Consider the following 20,883-nt stretch of genomic DNA (forward strand, 5'->3'; position numbering starts at 1 on the left):
ACGAAGTCGTATTCGCTCTACATCTCCTCCAAATGATAATTATCTTTGTAACTCCAGTATAGATGTTGGTGCACAAATGCCTCCAATTATAACATCTGTGTGTAGGATGCTGTCTGTGTGAAACATTGATGCTACAGTGTAATTAAATGTTTGTAAATTTGGAAGTTAATATAATTGAGATTCATACGGGACCCACCTAATATAGCTCACACGGAAAAGCTTTCCGTGTGAAAATGATTTAGCAACACTCGCAACACGTACAATTTGTGAATTCATGGCTGTACTGTGTGAAACTGCCCATACACACAGATTTCCGTGTGTATTTCAATGTATTCACACAGAATCCATCCGTATGAAAGGACCTGTTTTTTCTAGTAGTGCTCTTTTGAATGAAACTTGTGTCCAAAACAGTTATATATAACTATTTAACGGATTCTTTTCAATTTCATATTTGAAAAGGCAAATGACAAACTATCATATGCATAGTATGATTGTGTATATAAATATAGCATTCATACTTGCATTATTTGCACCACAACGCCACAAGCACAAACTCACAAGATGCAAGAAGTCTGCATTTGTAATATAAAGTGAGTTATCAAACTTAAACCAAAAGTAAACTATATAGTGTCAGTATGCATTCTCACATATAAGTATGATCGATCAAGACATCTTAAATATAGCAATCAAACCAGTCATATAAAACTTGCATATAGATTAAAATCTTTTGAAATGTACTGCAACAGACACATACAGATATCTGTATAGGTGGTATTACCTTTTGAAATGCATCTGCTATATTACTGCAACAGACACATACATATATAGGACATACATATATAGCAAATGACCAAAAATTTCGTCTTAAGATTGTTGGTAAAATATATGGTCTAATTGCTATATTTATAAAAAAATCAAGAACTCATTTATGCAGATCAAGTAAATGGCAGAAAGCATAATTCAAATCAAAGTAAACCAATAAAAGTTTTTTTTTTTTTTTGTCTAGGGGAACCCAAAGGCTTCCTAGGCCCAAGATAAACCCCTTCAGCGCATGTGAAATGCTTCAACTTTATGGTCGAGTCTAGAACTTGGTTCTATGTCCTTAAGACTAAATTGCCTCCTCATCGATGCTTAAAGGGTTTTAATGGCAATGTCTCTCAGGATACAACGACCTTCTTCTTGTGGTAGTAGCACTTCAATCATCAAGAACATCGAACTTAGATTATGTATGAACTCTCTCTTAAAAAGACTCAATTAGTTTTCAAGACACTAGGAAAGATGAATTCAAGAAGTGATATTCTGAATATGGTGTAGCAAGTGTTTTATAGATGTAAGGTGACTTTTGGAGGAGAGATGACTTTTCACCAAAAGTTATCTTTTGTGAACAGTCATGACTTTTTATTGCATAGTCATTTACATTTATTCAACTTCACATATTTTCACTATATTATTCATCCACAAATTATGGAAATTTAATAATTTAATATTAAGTTTTCCAACAGCTAGTTCTTTCCAATGAAAGCTACTTGTTGCCCTTTTCTTTTCTTGTTTCCTCTCTTTTTTTTGGATCAGAGGGAATCTATTTTGGGGGTGAACTAGAATACAAATGGGCAAACAAATGTCTTGAAAATGGACTTTAGGACAACAAAATAGAACAAAACAAAAAGGAAAAGAGGAAAGAAAGATAAGGTTCATGAATCATGAGGTTTGAAAGAACAAAATGGGCTGTTAAGGGGCAAAACTTTGGCGAGAGTATTGGAGGTAGACACTTGGTAGCCGTGGAATTTGGGAAAACAACTTTTTAGAGAATTACAGTTCTAGCAAGAAAAGGAAGAAGGTTGCTTAGAGAAACAAATTAGTGATGGTTAGTAAGAATTGCGACAAAGGTAGGACAAGTGAGGCCAAATATTGCATGTAAGTGCTTCCTATCAGTCTGAAAGCTCTTACAACTATGTACATAAGCATCAAAATAGTAAAAGTTTTGCTGTTGAGGTGTTCTCTGAACATAGAAGATGCATGTGATTTAAAAAGGGGTTGTTTTGAGATGCATAAGGGAACATGGCTTGGTAGACAAAGGCCTGAATATGGTTCTCCACTGTGAATGCTTTCGGGTCTCATCATTTAGCCAGCGGATCAAGTGGGTCGATGGAGACCCGCAAACTCGATGGATAAAAGCCCTCAAAAGCTCGCCTCAGTGGGTAGAGGGCCGAGCTTGGTTTAGGGGTTTAAAACCTAGTCTGGCCCTAAAGGCTAGTAAAAGCCCTCCCGGCCTGGCCCGTAAGCCCTCAAACACACACACACACACACACACACACACATATATATATATATATGCATTTATAATGTATAGATCGTCTCTGCAAATTTTTAGCTAAATTGATGATCGTTAAGGCATTGATAACTATCTTAAAGCTAGTACGGTTCAGATTGGATAGATTCAGTTCGTCAATTGGTTTTAGCGAGTTAGATACCTTAATGATGATCAATTTGGCTGAAGATTTGCAAACATAATCTATACATTAGTACCTAAAAACTGAAAGGTCGAGATGTGGATATGCGACCGAACAGTGACCCTAAACTCTAAATGCGCACTTTAATTTCAAAGAGAAACTTCGCTCTGGATAAAATATATATATATATATATATATATATATATATATATATATATATATAATGTAGGCCCGGCCCTGCCCGGCCCTGATAAATGAGGGCTACCCGGCCCTGATAAATGAGGGCTACCCGGCCCCAAAAAGCCCGCAAGGCCCTGTTTATATGGACGGGCTTGGATATTGAAATTTGTAATAAAGCCTGGCCCAGCCCGGCCCGTTGATGACCCCTAAATGCTTCCCTGAAGTTAAAAATTGTTGGAACAAAATCAGGATAGTCCTACAGCCTTCTGAGAGTATCTGTTATATCGAATCCATGCACATTTTCTTTGAGGGAGACTCGATCTACCTGGACTACTAAAGCCAGAGTAGGAAGCTGTATGAAGTAGGGTTGGCATTTTGTGCCGAGAAAAACCGTACCAACCGCATCCGTGCCGAACCAAAGAAATTGGTAGCCAACGTTGCGGTAACCGAACTCTTGGTATGGTACAACCGTACCGACTCCACATACACGGTACGGTAATGGTTTGAATTTTCATATATACACGGTATACCGTACCATACTGAACTCATGTATAATACAACAATACTCATTTTATTAGTTTTTTTATTCTCCTCTCCTCTTCTTTCTGACTCTCTTCACTTTCTTCTTTCTTTTCCCTTTTCTTCTCTTTCTTCTTTCTTCTTTCTTGAGTTATTCTTTCTGGACTCTATTTTTTTAGGTTTTTTTTTTCTGCTTTCTTCTTATCTTCTTCTTCTTCTCTCTGACTCTCTTCTCTTTCTTCTTTCTGGACTCTCTTTTTCTAGTTTTTTTTTTCCTGCTATCTTCTTGTCTTCTTCTTCTTTCTGACTCTCTTCTCTTTCTTCTTTCTTTTCCCGGCCCGTCTCTTCTTTCCTCTTTCTTCTTTCTTCTTTCTTCTTTCTGGACTCTTTTTTTCAAATTTTTTTTTGTTACTCTCTTCTTCTTCTTCTTCTCCTTCTCTTTCTTCTCATCCCCCATTCATCTACTTCAGGATGGTGCCAAACCGTACCGAACTTACCGATTAAATCGGTATACCGGATTTTGTGGCCGGTAGTGGTATAGTTTTTTGCATACCAATATAAGTTGGTATGGTACATGGTATTGACCCATAAGCTCCGGTACCGAACCGAAGCCAGCCCTAGTATGAAGATTACATAGAATATATACATGGGCCAGATTGGAAATTATAAGCTGATCGATGTCTTGGAAAACATAGAATTCATGTCAAGATTATATGGCAGAGAATAAAACTTGCAAATATTAAGGGAGGACATTAGTCCCAGATCCCAATAGGACTACCAGACTTACTTTAATCAAGTTTTCCTCAATACTATGCTAAGAACTGGCATGTTTTCCTCCTTCACAACCCCATGATTACTAGCATACAAAGCTTGATGTCATATAGGATGACCCACAGGCCTCAGCACCCACTGACTCTGGATGAGAATATCTGGAGTCAAGTGGGGATAGAAATTGTGTGACAGTGAGTATTATATTTCAATTATATGGATTAAGCTTTGGTTGGCAACAAGCAACAACAGCTCAAATTGGCCTTTGTTGAAAAAAAAAACCTCAAATTGGCCAATGGTATTAGGTGATTAATCTTCTTTTCCTTATCTTATTCTACAGTTCATTAATTTGATTATTGTGCTACATGCACTGCTAGCGTATATAATATGGAAGGTTATATTTTTTGTCAACATATATAATGTGGGAGTTGGGTAGAATGGGTACTAAAGCTAAAGTTTTGATTCTTAAAGCTAAAGTTTTGATTCCCCTTTGAACATATCTGGGAAACAATTGAAAATTCTACCTTTTCACTGATATCGAATCACGTCACCAATGAGATGCAGGACCTATTGGCTCAAACAACACATCAGAGACTATGATGGATGGAGTTGTCTTTGTATATATGTGATGTTTTGGACAAGAACATCATATACGGCAGGACTTGTTGAGTTGTTGATTTAAACTTCAGTGGAGCAAATTTGCAATTTTTGTACATGTACTAGAACCAATGAATGTGTTTAGATAAAAAAAAGGATTTTTCTACCATGTTCAAGTACTGATTTTGAATCTACTCATAGCCGCTTTCTACTAAGGGATTACTATTTTTGGCTATTTTAAGGGATCGCTTATTAGATCCATTTTTCGATCATATATCCACATATCAACTGTTCAAATTTTATGTTTATATGAGTAGATCACCTCCGCAAATTTTCAACCAAATTGATGATCGATAAGGTATCGAAATAGATTGTCTAACCTGAACGGTTCAGCACGGGCTGAACCGTTCATATTTATATTTGTAAATCGTAGTTATGAATGCCCTAATGATTATCAATTTGGTTGAAAATTTGTAGAGGTGATTTACTCATATAGACCTAAAATCTGAACGATTGAGATGTAGATATGTGATCGAAAAATGGATCTAATAAGCGATCTGTTGAAATGGCCAAAAAGGGAAACACTCACTAGAAGGGCCATATATGTTTTTGACTGTAAACTTACGGCCTCAATCCTAGTTTTCTGATTTCATTCTTTAACATGGAGGAATCTTTATAAAACAAAATTAATGAACAACGCATATAAAAGGCAACAGTTTCACCAAAGGAAATCCAAATCCAATCACACTATGACTAGGAAATCAAATGAGGAAAAATAGAAGGTTGACTCCTCATCAAATTACAAAACATGCATATAGAAGGCAACAAATTTAGAAAAGAAAACCTAATCAAATCATGACTAGGAAATCAAATGAGAAAGAATACAAAGTTGACTCCTCATCAATCTGGGTCAACAAAATCAGTGCAACCTTCATATCGTAGTGTCAAAAGTGGTTCTGATCCTTTTGTTTGAGGGTATTTTTACCGCGGGAGTGTCTAATGGGAACTTATAAAATGAGGATTTTATGAAGACTTTAAATTAATGATTTGATGAGTGTTTTAAATTTTAATTGTAATATTATTGATTTAATCACATGTCATCCAACTGTTGATTTAAAAATTCTCACTGAAGAGAGCCCTGCTAGATATTGATTTAGTACCTCTCGTTTGATGAGCTATATAAGGGTTATGCGAAGCTTATATAGGGATTCCTCCCTAATAGAGTTTTTGTGAGTAAGACCACTACGCTACTATTGTAAACACTTTTAAGTGAAGCGTATCTCATCTAAACCTATTCAATTTTACATTACATTAAGTGTGGGATATTGTTGTCTCAATAATATTACAATTTCGAGCAAAACTTTTTTTGCACATTTATGTGAGTGTAGAAGAAAAATAAAATATTGACTAGAGTGAAAATTAATGTTACGAGAGAGCCTAAATAACAACTTTCTAAATTACATTTTCTTTAAAAAATTTATTTAATATAACTTGTCCAAGATATTTTTTGCATGGCGGCTTAGTTTGGTCCATTTCCTTTAAGCAGATTCTACCTGAACTTAATTTTGTAGTAGATGCGGTTGCATCCATTGGTCATTCTTTAGTCATTTCTTGCTGGCATCACTTCCTTTTTCTGCTTTAGTTGCATTTCATTTTGATGAAATTCGAGGAGGTTTCGTTAGCTTGTAGTTTGTTTGTTTTTGTAAAAATAATAAAAACTCTTCAAATAAAAGTTTTGATTTTGCTTTTAGCTTAGGGATACCCTTACTTAGTTTCTGAGTTTTTATAAGGGGTATTTCTAAGCATCTCAACATCTGACTTTATAATTCAAAAAGATTCCAACACATGTTACAAATAAAGCATCAGAACAATAAATGTCGAAAGGAAGTTCAATTATTCTTTTTTGTACACATAACTTGTCACTCGTGTATTAGAGCAACTCCAACAGATTCCCTATATTTTGATTTTTCTCTACTTTAGGGAAAAATGAGTTTCTTTTGCTCCAACAGATTCCCTATAACTATCTCTATTTTAGGGAAAGTGAAGAGACAGAAAATCAAATTCCCTATATTTACAGCAAACTCCAAAATTTTAAAGAAGAATATGGAGATTTTATAGATTACTGTAAACTAGGGAACCTGTTGGAGTTGGAGAAGAAAAATAGGCTAAAGGTTTGACTTTTGCTTCTCTATAATACAAAAATTATAGGGAAACTGTTGGAGTTGCTCTTAAACACGTTTCACAAATGAACAGTTTCTCGATCAATCAACTAGAAACAGCTATCATGACAACGTACACTAAGATTCTGGATATCCCGTTATTAAATTTTTCCAAATTAGCCCGTCACTAAGTTCGAAACCCTAATCCCTTCTCAGTGAAAAAAAAAAAGATTGACACCCTACTCAATAGCTAAACATACAAATTTTAGTTCAATTTGAACCTAAGAAATTTGAACTTGGTAGAACAACCCACAAAAAAAAAAAAAAAAAAAAAAAAAAAACTAGAGTCGTCATAAAACAAACATGTGCCATCGGAACGTATTGGAATTGTCGCAAAGTTTGCAACGACCACCACCACCACCACCACCACCACCAGCATCATAAAACGCGTGCCGACGGTAGGGGCTTTTAGTCCACGTGGCAACAGAATAGCTGGAGGAGACTAGTAACGTCACATCACCAAATTGCCCACAGATTTATTATGTTCTCTCGCATAATTTGAGTGCTGATGTGACCAAAAGGCCCCTCCCCCACATTCCCCCCTCCCTCCCCCAAGTCCACATCGTTGACTCTCACCCACCCGTCAATCTCCCTCATTCTCCACCGTCCGTATACCTCACTCGCCGGATCGGCATCTCCTCCCCAGAACATGCCACGTGTATACCCCAATCCCCTCCCCGCGTACCCACCCCGGTGGTTTTACCACTCCCCTTTCTCTCACTAACCCTAGCTGAAGCTATATATATCCACATCTCTCTCCTCCCCCCACCTCTCCTCTCTGCAATTCTCGATTTCCTCTAGGCTTCCGAACAATAAAGATCAAAACTTGTAAGAGAAAATTAGAAATTAGGGTTAGGGATTTTGAAGAATTCGAATTCGAATGTGAATGTGTTTGATTATATGAGCATTATTATCTTGATTTGTTGCTATTGTTATTGTTGTTGTGGTGGTGGTGGTGGTGCGATTGTTCAATGGCGGAGAAGGTTCGGAGGTTCGGCGTAGGCTATGCTTTGGCCCCGAAGAAGCAGCAGAGCTTCATTCAGGACTCGCTGGTGGAGCTGGCGAGGTCGCGTGGCATCGATCTCGTACGGATCGACACCGAGAGGGAGCTGGCGGATCAGGGGCCGTTCGATTGCGTGCTGCACAAGCTGTACGGCCAGGATTGGAGGCGCCAGCTGGAGGCGTTTCGGGTTAAGAACCCTAATGCGGTGATCGTCGACTCGCCGGAGGCGATTGAGCAGCTGCACAACCGGATTTCGATGCTGCAGGTGGTGTCGGAGCTCAAAATCGAGCACGAGAGCGACACGTTTGGGATTCCCAAGCAGATTGTGATATATGATAAGGAGACGCTGTTTGATCGGCCGGCCTGGGAGGGCTTGAAGTTTCCGGTCATCGCCAAGCCGCTGGTGGCCGACGGCAGCGCCAAGTCGCACAAAATGGCTCTGGTTTTCAACCACGAGGGCCTCAACAACCTCAAGCCGCCGATTGTGCTTCAGGAATTCGTGAACCACGGCGGCGTCATTTTCAAGGTGTATGTGGTGGGAGGCTATGTGAAATGTGTCAAGAGGAAGTCCCTCCCGGACGTCTCAGAAGAAGAGAAGTTGGGGAGCTTGGACGGCTTGTTATCGTTTTCGCAGGTTTCGAATCTCGCCACCAACGAGAGGACTGATGATAAGTACTACAAGATGATGCATTTGGATGATACGGAGATGCCCCCGCAGAGTTTTATCACGGATATTGCAAGAGGGTTGCAGCGAGGCTTGAAATTGAACCTCTTCAACTTTGATGTTATAAGGGACGCTAGGTTTGGGAACCGCTATTTGATCATTGACATCAATTATTTCCCTGGCTATGCCAAAATGCCTGGTTACGAGACTATACTGACCGATTTCTTTTGCGATATGGTGCAAAAGAAAGAGGAAGGTGGGGTGGAGAAGACTGCTTTGGAGAGCTATGCGGCCCTTAGCTGTGACAAGGAAGTGAGGAAAACTCTAAGCAATGATGGGGATGATGGTGCTGTTCTTAATATAGAAGAGGAGAACCCAATTCAAGTCTAGGCTATGGCTACTTTTGGTCCATGGTTGGCGGTATTGGGTGATTGGAATGTGCTTAATCAGCTTGGCCATTTCGTTCATCTGTGGACGGAAATAAGTTCGGCATTAGGTTTAGATAGCAGTTGGGGGTACAGTACTGAAATGGGTAGGTTGGTTCTTGGTTTTAGTTTAACTTCTTGACAACAAGATTACATGCTGTTCAGTGTTGATCATGTATATTCCATCCACCAATGCCTCCAGAAGGTACTTATCGAAATACTCTGCTGAAGTTTTAGCCTTTTAGGAAAGTCAAGTTGTAATCTGAGGCTTTGAAATCTTTCCTTTCGTAGAAACTGTTCTAGTTTTGTGCCATAGGCACCTTTAGTGAATGAATTTTGGTCATTTTCTTTTTGCTTATTAACTTTTGTTGAATTTATTGAATTTTATGATACTTTGTTTCCCTGATCTTGAACTAATTTATTTGTTTATAGTTGTTTGATGTGAGTCAACTTGCTTGGATTGATAAGGTTTCTAGTTATTCCTTTGGCGATAAAATTCTACTCAAAAGAAACGTAGAAACAGTAAATGCAGTTGCTTTCTTTTTATTCTCTTTATTGATTTATATGCTGGAATCTCTCTTTTTTGGTAGTTTGCTGTCTTGGAAACTTGATTCTTAAAATCAGAAAAAGGAAGCATAAAATGGAAAGTTCCATGGAATTCCTAATCTAGTTCCATGAGACAGACCATCAATTCTGTAACACTATGTTCCTTAGGTTGTTGGCAAGTGATTCGCGTGTCAATGTGGATGTCCAGCCCTGGTCTTTCATATGTTAGTTGAGAATCTGATATTCTCTGAACTTAGTAATTTACTAAAGTTCCTTTGTTTGAAATTCTGGTCATATAAGACAAGTGGATAAAGAGAAATGGGTCTTGCAATTTGTTTGTTTGTTTGTTTTTTTCCTCTGGTCTAGCAAGTTGTAAATTTCTTTGATTTATTGTGTTACCTTCTGGTAATCCATTTGTCGATCATTAACTGTTTTTGTGTTTGGTGTTCAGGGAAGTGGGCTTGTTGCATGGTTTGGAGGTTTTCTGAAATTTAGCAAAATATATAGGAGCAGCTAGTGCTTTTATTTGCCCAATAGTATCTGAGATTTCCCTTTGACGGTTTTGTCGGGACTTGGAGAAATGAATGCGAAATAATTTTGCATGCATGTTTGGGTGATATGGATTTCCAGGCAACGAAGGTTTTATTATATTTTTGATTAATCAGTTATGAGGTAAAACAATAGATCAGCAGGATCCTGAAACCAAAGTGGATTTGGGATAGATTTGTGTTTTGGATCTATATGGCTATATGTTTAACACGTTTCATTGACTTTGCATGAATAGCCATATTGTTTTGATATGTTGTTAGTAACGGTTTTTAGCTGAATTATTGTTATGACCTGTAGCTGTCATATTTAAATCCATAATGTGTCTGATTATTTTGCTATCTTAAATGTTGTAGTTAATTTCTATCTGATGGTTTTAGTATGCATGCTTTCTGGGTTTAGAATTGCAACATGTGTTAGCTAGCTGTTGAAAGGTTAGAAAATTTGAACATGTTTCCAAAATTTGAAGTGTAGTTGCACTGTGCTTGTATTGCAAATGTTTCTGTTGTAGCAGTGTCAAAGCCACTTACCTTAGAAGAGACTGGATCTAGAAATCTGACTAGGTGACTTTCCCCAAGGTCATGTTCGAGTGGTAAATGACCAAAGAGGGTTTGAAGTGTTTTCGTGTTGCATGCTTTTATAAGTTTTATTAGGCTTGTTGCAAATGTTTTTTCCTATCTAGTAATATTTGGAGACAATTTATGTTTTGAGCCAAACTTCTTGACTGTATCTCTATATTGAGCGTTATGGTTTGTGTTAGGTTTAGACTTGGTCAAGATTAGTATCATGAATCAATATCATAACCAGCAGGATGAAGAAGAAGGGGAAACTAAGAAAGTCTGATTCTGAAATAGAAATAGAGAAAGTTACTAAATGTTAGTTCAAAGGAAAGTTAGCTCTCCGTTTGTATTCCAAAAGTGCCAACAAGATTTATGATTTGTCTTGGCTCAGTATAGAAAACCACAAAGCAGAAGCTTGTTTGTTGCTGTACCATGAAAAGTTAGGATAAGCTATTGTATTTGGGTTAATACTGCTAAAGGGTGAATTGAAGGCTTGTATGTTTCCATTTGCAATTGATCCTTGATCTTCATTAGGGAACTCATTCTGAATCTTCCATCTCCATTATAGAACTCGATCTGAGTTTTCAAGTAGGTGTGAGTTTTCTTGATTGTGAATATTTTAAATGTTCTGTCCTTAAACATGTTTCAAGAACATTGGTGCTGGAATGAATTTCGTGATTGGAAACTGGATTGTCTAACTATTGTGGAATTGAATATATACATTCTGTTCACGCTATTCTGCATTTGGTATGTTTTGGCCATAGGAAATCTGTTGAGGAGTTTGTTGTTTAAAGAAAATAAATTATGGAAACATCTGCTTGGGATACTTTAGTGAAATCTATTTATAATCTTCAATATGTCAAGGAGATTATCCTTATAAAATTTGATGAGTTTAGATATTACTAAAACTGATATGGATGGAAGTTGGTGATTTGGGATAGAAATGGTATCTGTAGGAGTAATTTCTGCCGTTGCAATAGATAGTGTGGGAAGATCATGTATTAGTCTTTCAAACATTTTGTCTTTAGAGTTCTTTGAAGCTGCAACTTGCTTTGTCCAAGACTCTAAATTGAGATGTACTGAAATGGGGGTACTATTTTTCGGGCTACTCCTGCAGTAGAAAAACCTGAGTCCATTGGTTTAAAATTGCTTGTTATGTCCTTTTTAGGTTTGTTACATGCTGCTAGTCCTTTCTGGCTCTTATCTTTGAGATGTCACAAAATTGATTTTCGCTTGACCTTTGTGCAGTTTTGTTATCTCCTTTTAAAAGACCACCTACTGTACAGAAGGTAAACTTTACTAATGCTCCATCAATTATGGTTTGTTAGTGTTCCTAAGCAAACCATTGAACCAAATCACTAATGTTGTTGGTTTGGTTGGAGGTTCTCCTTTGGGTATTATAGAGTTATTTATACATGTATTTATTTATTGGTCCAAAGGATGTATATGTTAGAGAAGAAAATATTTCATACAAAATGAGCCTCTGTAATTGTACAAATGAAGCTTTGAACCATGTCAAAAGGAATTAGTAGAGCATAATACAGATATTCTGTTCTTGAACTCTGCAAACCACCGCCGGCGCCACTTGACACAATCTTCCTGCTGCCCCCTCAGCTGTTCTCATCCTGAAACAATTGAGCACATCTTGTTTGCCTGCTCTTCACCACGGCCTGGTTCTTTCATCGCTTTTCTTACATGGTCCTGGATCAAAACATAAACATCACCACATTAGCGATGGATTTAGAAACTCAAAGTTGATCAGGTCATTGGAATCCTTCACTTTCTCCACTTTTACGTCGGTGGCTTCATGTTATGGCAACAGTGAACAGATGTCTGACCGTAGTTTTTAACAGAAAACTGCCCCACATAGGTAGTATGGGCCAACTTAATTGGCAGCAACAGAATTTGAAAGTTTTGGGAATCACCACCCACAGGTTTCATCAAATTTAATGTTGATGCTTGGTGGATCCCTGGATGTTTCCACAGTGGTATAGCTGCTCTATTTCGGGTTACCACTGGCATCTTTTCAATCAAGAGGCTCTTCTACATGCGGTCCTCCGATTGTAGAGTATCCATGTGGGTCTCTGATGCACTTAACCTCATCTCCTTACTGGCCTACTTCGTCATCCTTGCATGATTGCTCACTGGTCTGTCGTTTCTGTTCTATCAAACATTCTTGGCTAACGTTGCGGTGGACTTCGTTGCTTCCTTGGCTATGACGAGGGTGTGCCAGCCGACCTCGGTTTGGATGCTACTGCACCTCCCTGAGCCTCATCTCACTCTGCAGTAGCTTCGCTATTTGAATTATTTACAAAAGACCCCCCCGAATTATGGAGTAATTTTCAATTTGATAACCAACTATCAAATTTTATTGTTTTTATACGTCAAGTTTGCTGCCGTTTACAACTTTATACCTCACCGTTAAAAACCTCTGTTAACTGCTGAATGCATAGTATAAAGGCAATTTCGTCAGTTCGGTATGTAATATTACAATCAAACAAAAATAACCTTGAATACTTGACATTCCACTCATCCACTAGGCTAAGTGTAGCAACACTGATTGATTTGGATTGTGCGTAGTTATATTTCAAATTCTCTCTCTCTCTCTCTCTCTCTCTCTCTCTCTCTCTCCTCTAATTTAATTAGACCTGGGCATTTAAGGCTAAAAACCCGAAGAATTGAACTGAAAATTGATAGACCGACGGGTCCAGTTCGGACCATTGTATTGTTTTTCACTGTCTGAGTCGAAACCGAACCGAATACCAAAAACATCCACTGTCTCAGTTTAAGCTATTACTGAGTACGGGTAGACTGACCTACCTGATAATTTAACTTGTATACGTGGCAACATTTTATTGGTCTCTAATTTAGACATGTGTGAGACTAAAAACACAACCTCAGCTCATTTTTTCTCATTTCTTTGATCATTCAACCAGAGTTCTCAACAGTCCTTCCCCAATTTTCATCCCCAATTCTAATCTTCATCCTATTTAGCCCTAATTTTTTGCATCAATTGTTCCGAGTCCCTCATTTCTTCAATTATATCCTTCCAATAAGCATAGATTTTTAGTAGATTGTTTCAATCTGTCCCAAAATTGAAAACTCTAAAACTCCAGTAGTTTTGAAATGACCTTAAATCAGTCGACGATGCCTATGCTAATAAGCACACAATTGACTATGAATTTGCGGCCGATATAGAGAGGGTTTTGACTGTTAGTGTTGATGATAACTTTGCTAATAAGCATGCAATTGACTATGGTAAATTGGGTGAAACAGCCTACTATGGGAGGGAAATTCTTGCATGTGAGGTGTTTGGCTCACATCCTCAATCTCATTGTGAGATCATGATTCACAATCTTAGATAAATTTGTGAGTTCAATTAGGAATACAATGAAGTATGTTAGGAGCAGTTCAGCAAGGATGGATGTAGAGGTGGCAAACAGACCGCTTGGCCAGAGCCCGGCATGTTTAAAAGCTGTCCGATTGGACTTGAGCACTTTATTTTAACGGATCGAGCTGAGCCGAGGAATATGAGCCCATTGGCCCAGCCTGAATTGAGCCCGTTATAGACCCGGCACTGCCCGAGCATGACATATTGCGGCCCGTCATCGGGCCGGTTTCTATAATATAAATTTTTTCCTTTATAATAATAAATATTTGAGTATGAATTTAGATTCCGCTTCAGACATTTTTACTGAAAGTATATTACTTTGTAAACAATGATAAAGTTGACTAGTTTGTAAACAATGAGCATTTGTCACTTATTTATCTTTTTTTTTTCTTTTTTCTTTTTTAAAGATCAAGAAAGTGTAGGAATTAGTTTTGGTTTGTGATGGGATTGTGTATAGTGAGACTTCGAGAGTGGAACCAGTGGTATATGAGTCACAACTTATATTTAATTATTTATAATATTGGCGTCAACTAATTTTAATTTTCGGCACAAAACAAGCATGGCACGACCCACCTATGGGCCCAACATGTTGTGGGATTGGGCCGTGGGCCAGGTTGGGCTTGATGTTTGATTATATGGGCTGACCCGAATCCTACTCCGTTAAGAAACGGGTCGACTTGGGCCAGCTCTAACACAGGCCGAAGCCCGATTAAATGGGCTGGGTCGGCCGGCTTGCCTGTTCTCTAGATGAGTGCTTTCAAGAAGTGTGTTGAGAAAGGGAAGCTGGAATATATGAAAATATGTGTCTGAGATGTTTCAACGAGGTAGAATTCAACATTTATTATGTTGGTGTTTGTACCTATTTTTGGTAAACCGGCCCGTAAATCAATTCGCCGATAGATGAGGAAAATATAGTGCTTTTCTTGTTGATGCTCGATAAATTTCATATTTATGAGATTTTATTAGATATTAACTTTTGGAGAAGAAATGAGAAGAGAAGGAAATAACGGCGATAATTATTCTTTGATATAATTAATGCCGAGATTTTATTGAGTTTAAAGGCATTGAAGACAATATTGCAGAAATTAAAACAAATCAAATATAATGGCGCCATAAGAAGGAAGTAGTAGTAATAGTGCGGTTAAGGAATGAAGTAATATGGAGCATATCTTAATTTCAGTCATTAAGATTGAAATTCATTTAATTTAATTGTAATTTATTTCCTAAACCTTATGTATGTGATTGTATAAATACGACCCTCCTAGGTCATTGTAAAAGTTCCCCGACCAACACAACTCAAAATCAATACATCAAATTCTCTACAATATCAATCTTTTCATTCTTTCTCTAGCCTACTTTAATTTTTGTCGCTTTCTTTACCTTCCGCACTTTATCTAAACTGCAATTTACTCTTCAGTCTCTTTAAATTTCATGCAATTTAATTAATTCGCATTTAGATTCTTGCTCTTTCACTTTTCACACTTTACTTTCTGCAACCTATATCAAAAAATAAAAAAGAGAAGCAGCATCGGTGAAGAAGCCGAAAGTCCTTGCAACAAAGACTAGAGAACCTAGCGGCCGAGACGGTTCCTTCTTCGGCCCACAGTCACTTGAAAGAAGTCAGATCAAGCACAAATCTTATCAAAACCTCGCTCGGCCAATTGGCCGTGAGTTGGCACGTCTGCGTATCAAGAAGGACAATTGGACCGCAAGTCTCTCGGCCTCTAATTTTGGCCGAGACGATTTTGAGGCAAACAGTTGGAGACTGCTCTAGAGCTTAAGAAGTCCCTTGATAGGATCATTGAAGAGAAGGAAGCTAAATATTCAAGCTATATAGATGATACTTGAAGACATTGAGGAGGATGAGGATGGTTTGTATTGGTTGGTCCCAAGTCAAAAAAGAGGATTGGACCACTAGTTGAGAATGATTGGGACAAAGCTACTGTTTTTGTCTAGTTCTTGAAGTTTTTTTTTTATTTTTTTTATAAGGTAACCTTGAGGGTCAGTGGTACAACTAGGCCTACCGCACATAGAGGTTTCGATGTCTATGCTAAGAAGCACACAATTGACTATGAATATGCGGCCAGTATGGAGAGGGTTTTGACTATTAGTGTTGATGATACCTTTGCTAATAAGCATGCAATTGATTATGTGAGGAAGAAAATGGTAAATTGGGTGAAACAGCCTATTATAGGAGGGAAATTCTTGCATGTGAGGTGTTTGGCTCACATCCTCAATCTCATTGTGAGATCAGGATTCACAATGTTAACTAAATCTGTTAGTTCAGTTAGGAAAGCAATGAAGTATGTTAAGAAAGCAATGAAGTATGTTAGGAGTAGTTCAGCAAGGATGGATGTAGAGGTGGCAAACGAGCTGCTGGGCCAGAGCCCGGCACGAGCTCAACATTTTTAAAAGCTGTCCGGTTGGACTCGAGCACTTTATTCTAACGGATCGGGCTGGGCCAAGAATATGAGCCCATTGGCCCGGCTTGAATTGAGCCCGTTATAGACCCGGCACTACCCGAGCATGACATGTTGCTGCCCGTGATCAGGCCTGTTTCTATAATATAAATTTTTTCCTTTATAATAATATATGTTTGAGTATGAATTTAGATTCCCCTTCAGACATTTTTGCTGAAAGTATATTACTTTGTAAACAATGATAAAGTCGACTAGTTTGTAAACAATGAGCATTTGTCACTTATTTATCTATTTTGTTTACAAAAAAAGAAAAAAGAAAAAAAAAAGATCAATAGAGTGTAAGAGTGTAGGAATTAGTTTTGGCTTGTGATTGTGATTGTGTATAGTTGAGACTTCGAGAGTGGAACCGGTAATATATGAGTCACAACTTATATGTATAATACTGGCCTCAACTAATTTTAATTTTCGACAAGAAACGAGTACGACACGACCCACCTCTAGGCCCGGCATGTTATGGGATTGGGCCGTGGGCTAGGTTGGATCTGATGTTTGAGTATATGGGCCAGCCCGAGCCCTAGCCAATTTAGAAACTGGCCAACTTGGGCCAGCCCGAACACAGACCGAACCCTGATTAAATGGGCCAGGTTTGCCCGTTTGCCACCTCTAGATGGATGCTTTCAAGAAGTGTGTTGAGAAAGGGAAGCTGGAATATATGAAAATATGTGTCTTTGATGTTTCAACTAGGTAGAATTCAACATTTATTATGTTGGAGAATGCTCTAGAGCTTATTAAGACCCTTAATAGGATCGTTGAAGAGAAGCTAAGTATTCAAGCTATTTAGATGAACTTGAAGTCATTGAGGAGGAGGAGGATGAGGATGATTTGTATTTGTTGGTCCCAAGTCAAAAAAGAGGATTGGACCATGAGTTGAGAATGATTGGGACAAAGCTACTGTTTTTGTCCAGTTCTTAAAGGTTTTTTTTATTTTTTTTATGAGGTAACCTTGAGGGTCAGTACTACAATTAGGCCTACCTCACATAGAGCTTTTGATGATTATTGCCATTCAAGCTGAGATAGTGGATCAGTTTAATAGAAAGGAAGATCAATTTGAGAATGAAGCAGAAAGAATTCTTTAAATGATGGGCTGTAAAAATAAGAACAAAGTTCGTATTTGTCAAGCTGAATGTCATGAATCAACTTCTTGTGGTATCTCTAGTACTGGATCCTAGGTATAAAGTGCTGATCATGCTTCTTATAAAAAAATAAAACAAATTAAGTACGCAAAATTTAATAAGTGTATTTATATTTAGCTCATTATTTCCGGCAAACATTTGGTTTCACACTGATATACATGTGACTTTTTTTCAATTGTAGTGTTATGGTTTTGTGGTCCCACTATGTCTTTTATGTCTTTTCTTTGGTGAACTAATGTTTTGCAATACAACAAAGATCATATATATATTCTTCTAGATTATTGGTTGAATTTCACACCATTGCGTGGAACAAAAAATTACTAGTCCCTTAGTTGAAATTCACTAGAGTTAAATTTCTGTATAAAACTTAATTCTAATGTCATCTAATTTCAATAATCTTCAACGGGATGAAGTGGAAGTACGTAGAACTCATGGTGCTTATTCTATGGAATGATGTCCAAGAACTGTAACATTTGTTTATACTTTATCGGCTGAGGGCATAGAGGGGAAATAATGGAGGTGTAATTAGCATATTGAGTATTTGTAAAAGTAAGTTGGATGTCTAAATACATATTTTGGAGGTATAAATAGAAATCTCGTGCCAATATTCTCTTCATTATCTCATAAACACGTCTCTCTCTCTCTCTCTCATCCACACACACACATCACATAATTAAGTAGATTCGATAATTGAATTATCAATTGAAAGCCTTTGAAATTGAAACAGTCTCATCTAGTAAACCATGAAGGACATGTATTCACTGTTAGGCCAACCAAAACAGTCCTAAAAAAAATGATGCTGCGTATATAGCTAAAATCAGTAATTCCTTACTGATCAGATTACGGAGATCGGCGACTAAATCTTGGTACAATGCCTCACTTTTAGACTTAATTTAATTTACTCATTGCTTGGTATAAAACTAACCCTTTTACTCAGCTAATAAAAATAACTAAAAGTTAGAAGCACATTGTACCAAGTATGCACCTGCAGGCATACCGATCAAATTACCAGGCATTGTAGCAAGCCGTTGCAGTTAAGTGAGGCATTAGGAAGCCGCCCCATAGAGAATGCGGCAGACAAAGGAAAACGTCCGGCAAAGGTTCTTGTGAAAGATTGTCAATTGGATCACCCGTTTCTTAAAACTTGGTAGGATTAGGGAAATTTGTCAAGTGAGAGAATATGATTACAGGGGATAGTAAATACTGTCATTTTAGCTTAAAACAAACTAAACAAGACCGATGTTGCTTCTACACTAGCTGCCTATATATTCGGTAGGATTGCTTATGTGTTGATCTTCACTGATTTACAACTCTTTGATGTTTAACCAAGTCATTATCCCAATGTTGCACTTCTGAAGCTGATCTCGACTTAATTAGGTGGTTTGGTTGGAACTTGGTAATTGTTCTCTCCATCAGTCAATAGCTTGTATTGCACGTAAATAATCTTACCTAATGGGTTACAATGTAACTACTATTCTGACTTTTAGTGCTTCAGACTCATTTATAGGGTATCAATTAACTTTTTCTTTATTTTACACTCATTTATTGATGTTACACTAGGAGACTCAGCAGGATTGGAGAAACACCTATGTTGTCTAATAACTTTGAAATTCCAGTGACATAATTGAATTGACATGCTATAATATGGTCAAAGCCTTATTTAATTAATTATTATTTTATTAACTAGCTAACTGATATTATCATATTAAATATACGAAAGAAATCGTATTAATTATAAGATTAGAGGGCTTGGAGCTAGAAACAAGTCTCTGGAAGTACAATATAAGTAAAGCCTTCTGTAAATACAAAGTTTAATTACAAGAATGTGGAGGTATCTTTTCACACAGCTGCATCAAACAAAGAACTTTTTTATAAGAAAAAAAAAAAACAAATATTTATTAATGAATAACGAATGCAGTATTTTTCTGTATGAAGTTGGGAAGAAGTTCTTCAAATTAATACGGCCTATCTTCTAGGAGCTAGATTTGATGTGGTTATGACATTGATCTGCAAAACAGAAAGAAAGATATTAACATTTGTAAAAAGTGGACAACATTTGATGGAAATCACTTAAAGAGAAATAATTAACCAGATGAAAAGTAATTATAGAGAACAAGAACGATATAAAGAAATGGAATCTCTAGCAAGCTAGAGGGATATTTTCAATGTAAGAAAAGTATAGTTGTTCAGATATTAGTGAAAATAAGAAAATCAGAGAAAGATATGAGTTGAATTGATGAACTTACTGGAGAATATCTTTCCAGTAGGATTCACTTGTATCATCATCCATGAGTTTCTCCCAAGCCTCAAAGATGGAGGTGGGTGATGACTGACCTGCAGCTGGAATATCACCTGTACTCGTGCTTTCGATTTGGTTATTGGTAGTGGAACTCCCAGGAGATGATGCTGAAACTAATTCAGCAAATTGGTTCTTAAAGCTCTGGATATCATAGCAGCTGCTCATCAAGTTGGTGTTAATATTGCTATTCAGTCCTTCAAACCCTTCCAGTGAGTTGGAAATAGTGTTTAACTCATTAGGTGCTCCAGGGATGCTATCAGGATTCCATTCTTGACCTCCGACCATAGTGCTTGCTCCGCTGAAGTTCCCTCCAAAGAGGTTAATATTCTGAGAACCAAAAAGACCAGTACTAGTCTTGTTGTCTATATCAGGTGCAACTGACGAATTTATAACCTGCATGTATAAATTTTGCAGTAATTGCATTTTTGCTAGCTGTGCAGCACTTGCTTGTAGCCTCAGTGCATTGTCCCAAGGAGTACTAGTCATCATGTTGCCAACGTTCGCCGTGCTAAGCAACTGTGAAAGATTCAGAAGGTGATTGAGGTCTGTCCTTGGCTTGTGGGTGTTTGGATCAAGTCCCATTTGTAGCAGCTTCTTTCTCAGGTGAGTGTTCCAAAAGTTCTTGATTTCATTATCAGTTCGCCCCGGAAGATGAGTAGCAATCTTAGACCACCTGAGAGAAAAACACCTCTAAGAGTTAGGCCTCATTGGTATAAAATAATACAAGTTATTTGCAAGAAAGAATGAGAGAAATAAAACGTACTTGTTCCCAACAACTGCATGAAGGTTGATGATAACTCTTTCCTCTTCTTCGGAGAATTTACCTCTCTTGATATCAGGCCTCAGGTAATTAGTCCACCTTAACCTGCAACTCTTGCCACACCTGTTGAGGCCTGCAAGCTTGGGGAGAGCTCTCCAGCTTCCATGGCCATTTGTGTTAATGTAATCAACCAACTTCTGATCTTCTTCGGTTGTCCATGGACCTTTCTTCAAACCACTCTGATCATCACAACAAGGAGATCTACCCATTATCGTAAGAAACAAAGAATGTCTAAATTGGAGACGAAAAAGTGGTGTGTTTGTGGAGAGAGAAGTACGTTGAG

At 37.6% G+C, this 20,883-nt stretch overlaps 2 protein-coding genes across 2 annotated transcripts; one reads left to right on the forward strand and one right to left on the reverse strand.

Moving 5' to 3' along the window:
• The first annotated feature begins 7,444 nt into the window (after positions 1–7,444).
• Positions 7,445–12,020, forward strand: LOC112177047 (inositol-tetrakisphosphate 1-kinase 1). Its single transcript, XM_024315222.2, has 2 exons — positions 7,445–9,030; positions 9,823–12,020. The coding sequence occupies exon 1, from the start codon at positions 7,705–7,707 to the stop codon at positions 8,788–8,790; it is 1,086 nt and encodes a 361-aa protein (XP_024170990.1). The 5' UTR covers positions 7,445–7,704; the 3' UTR covers positions 8,791–9,030; positions 9,823–12,020.
• Positions 12,021–19,276: 7,256 nt separating this feature from the next.
• LOC112179568 (transcription factor MYB39) lies at positions 19,277–20,883 on the reverse strand. The gene is made up of 3 exons (XM_024318028.2): positions 20,544–20,883; positions 19,728–20,453; positions 19,277–19,488 (listed from the first exon to the last, which is right to left on the reverse strand). Exons 1-3 carry the CDS (start codon positions 20,807–20,809, stop codon positions 19,476–19,478), a joined length of 1,005 nt encoding a protein of 334 aa, XP_024173796.1. The 5' UTR covers positions 20,810–20,883; the 3' UTR covers positions 19,277–19,475.

Source organism: Rosa chinensis, chromosome 7 (genome assembly GCF_002994745.2).
Source record: "Rosa chinensis cultivar Old Blush chromosome 7, RchiOBHm-V2, whole genome shotgun sequence".
In the NCBI taxonomy this organism is placed as follows: domain Eukaryota; kingdom Viridiplantae; phylum Streptophyta; class Magnoliopsida; order Rosales; family Rosaceae; genus Rosa; species Rosa chinensis.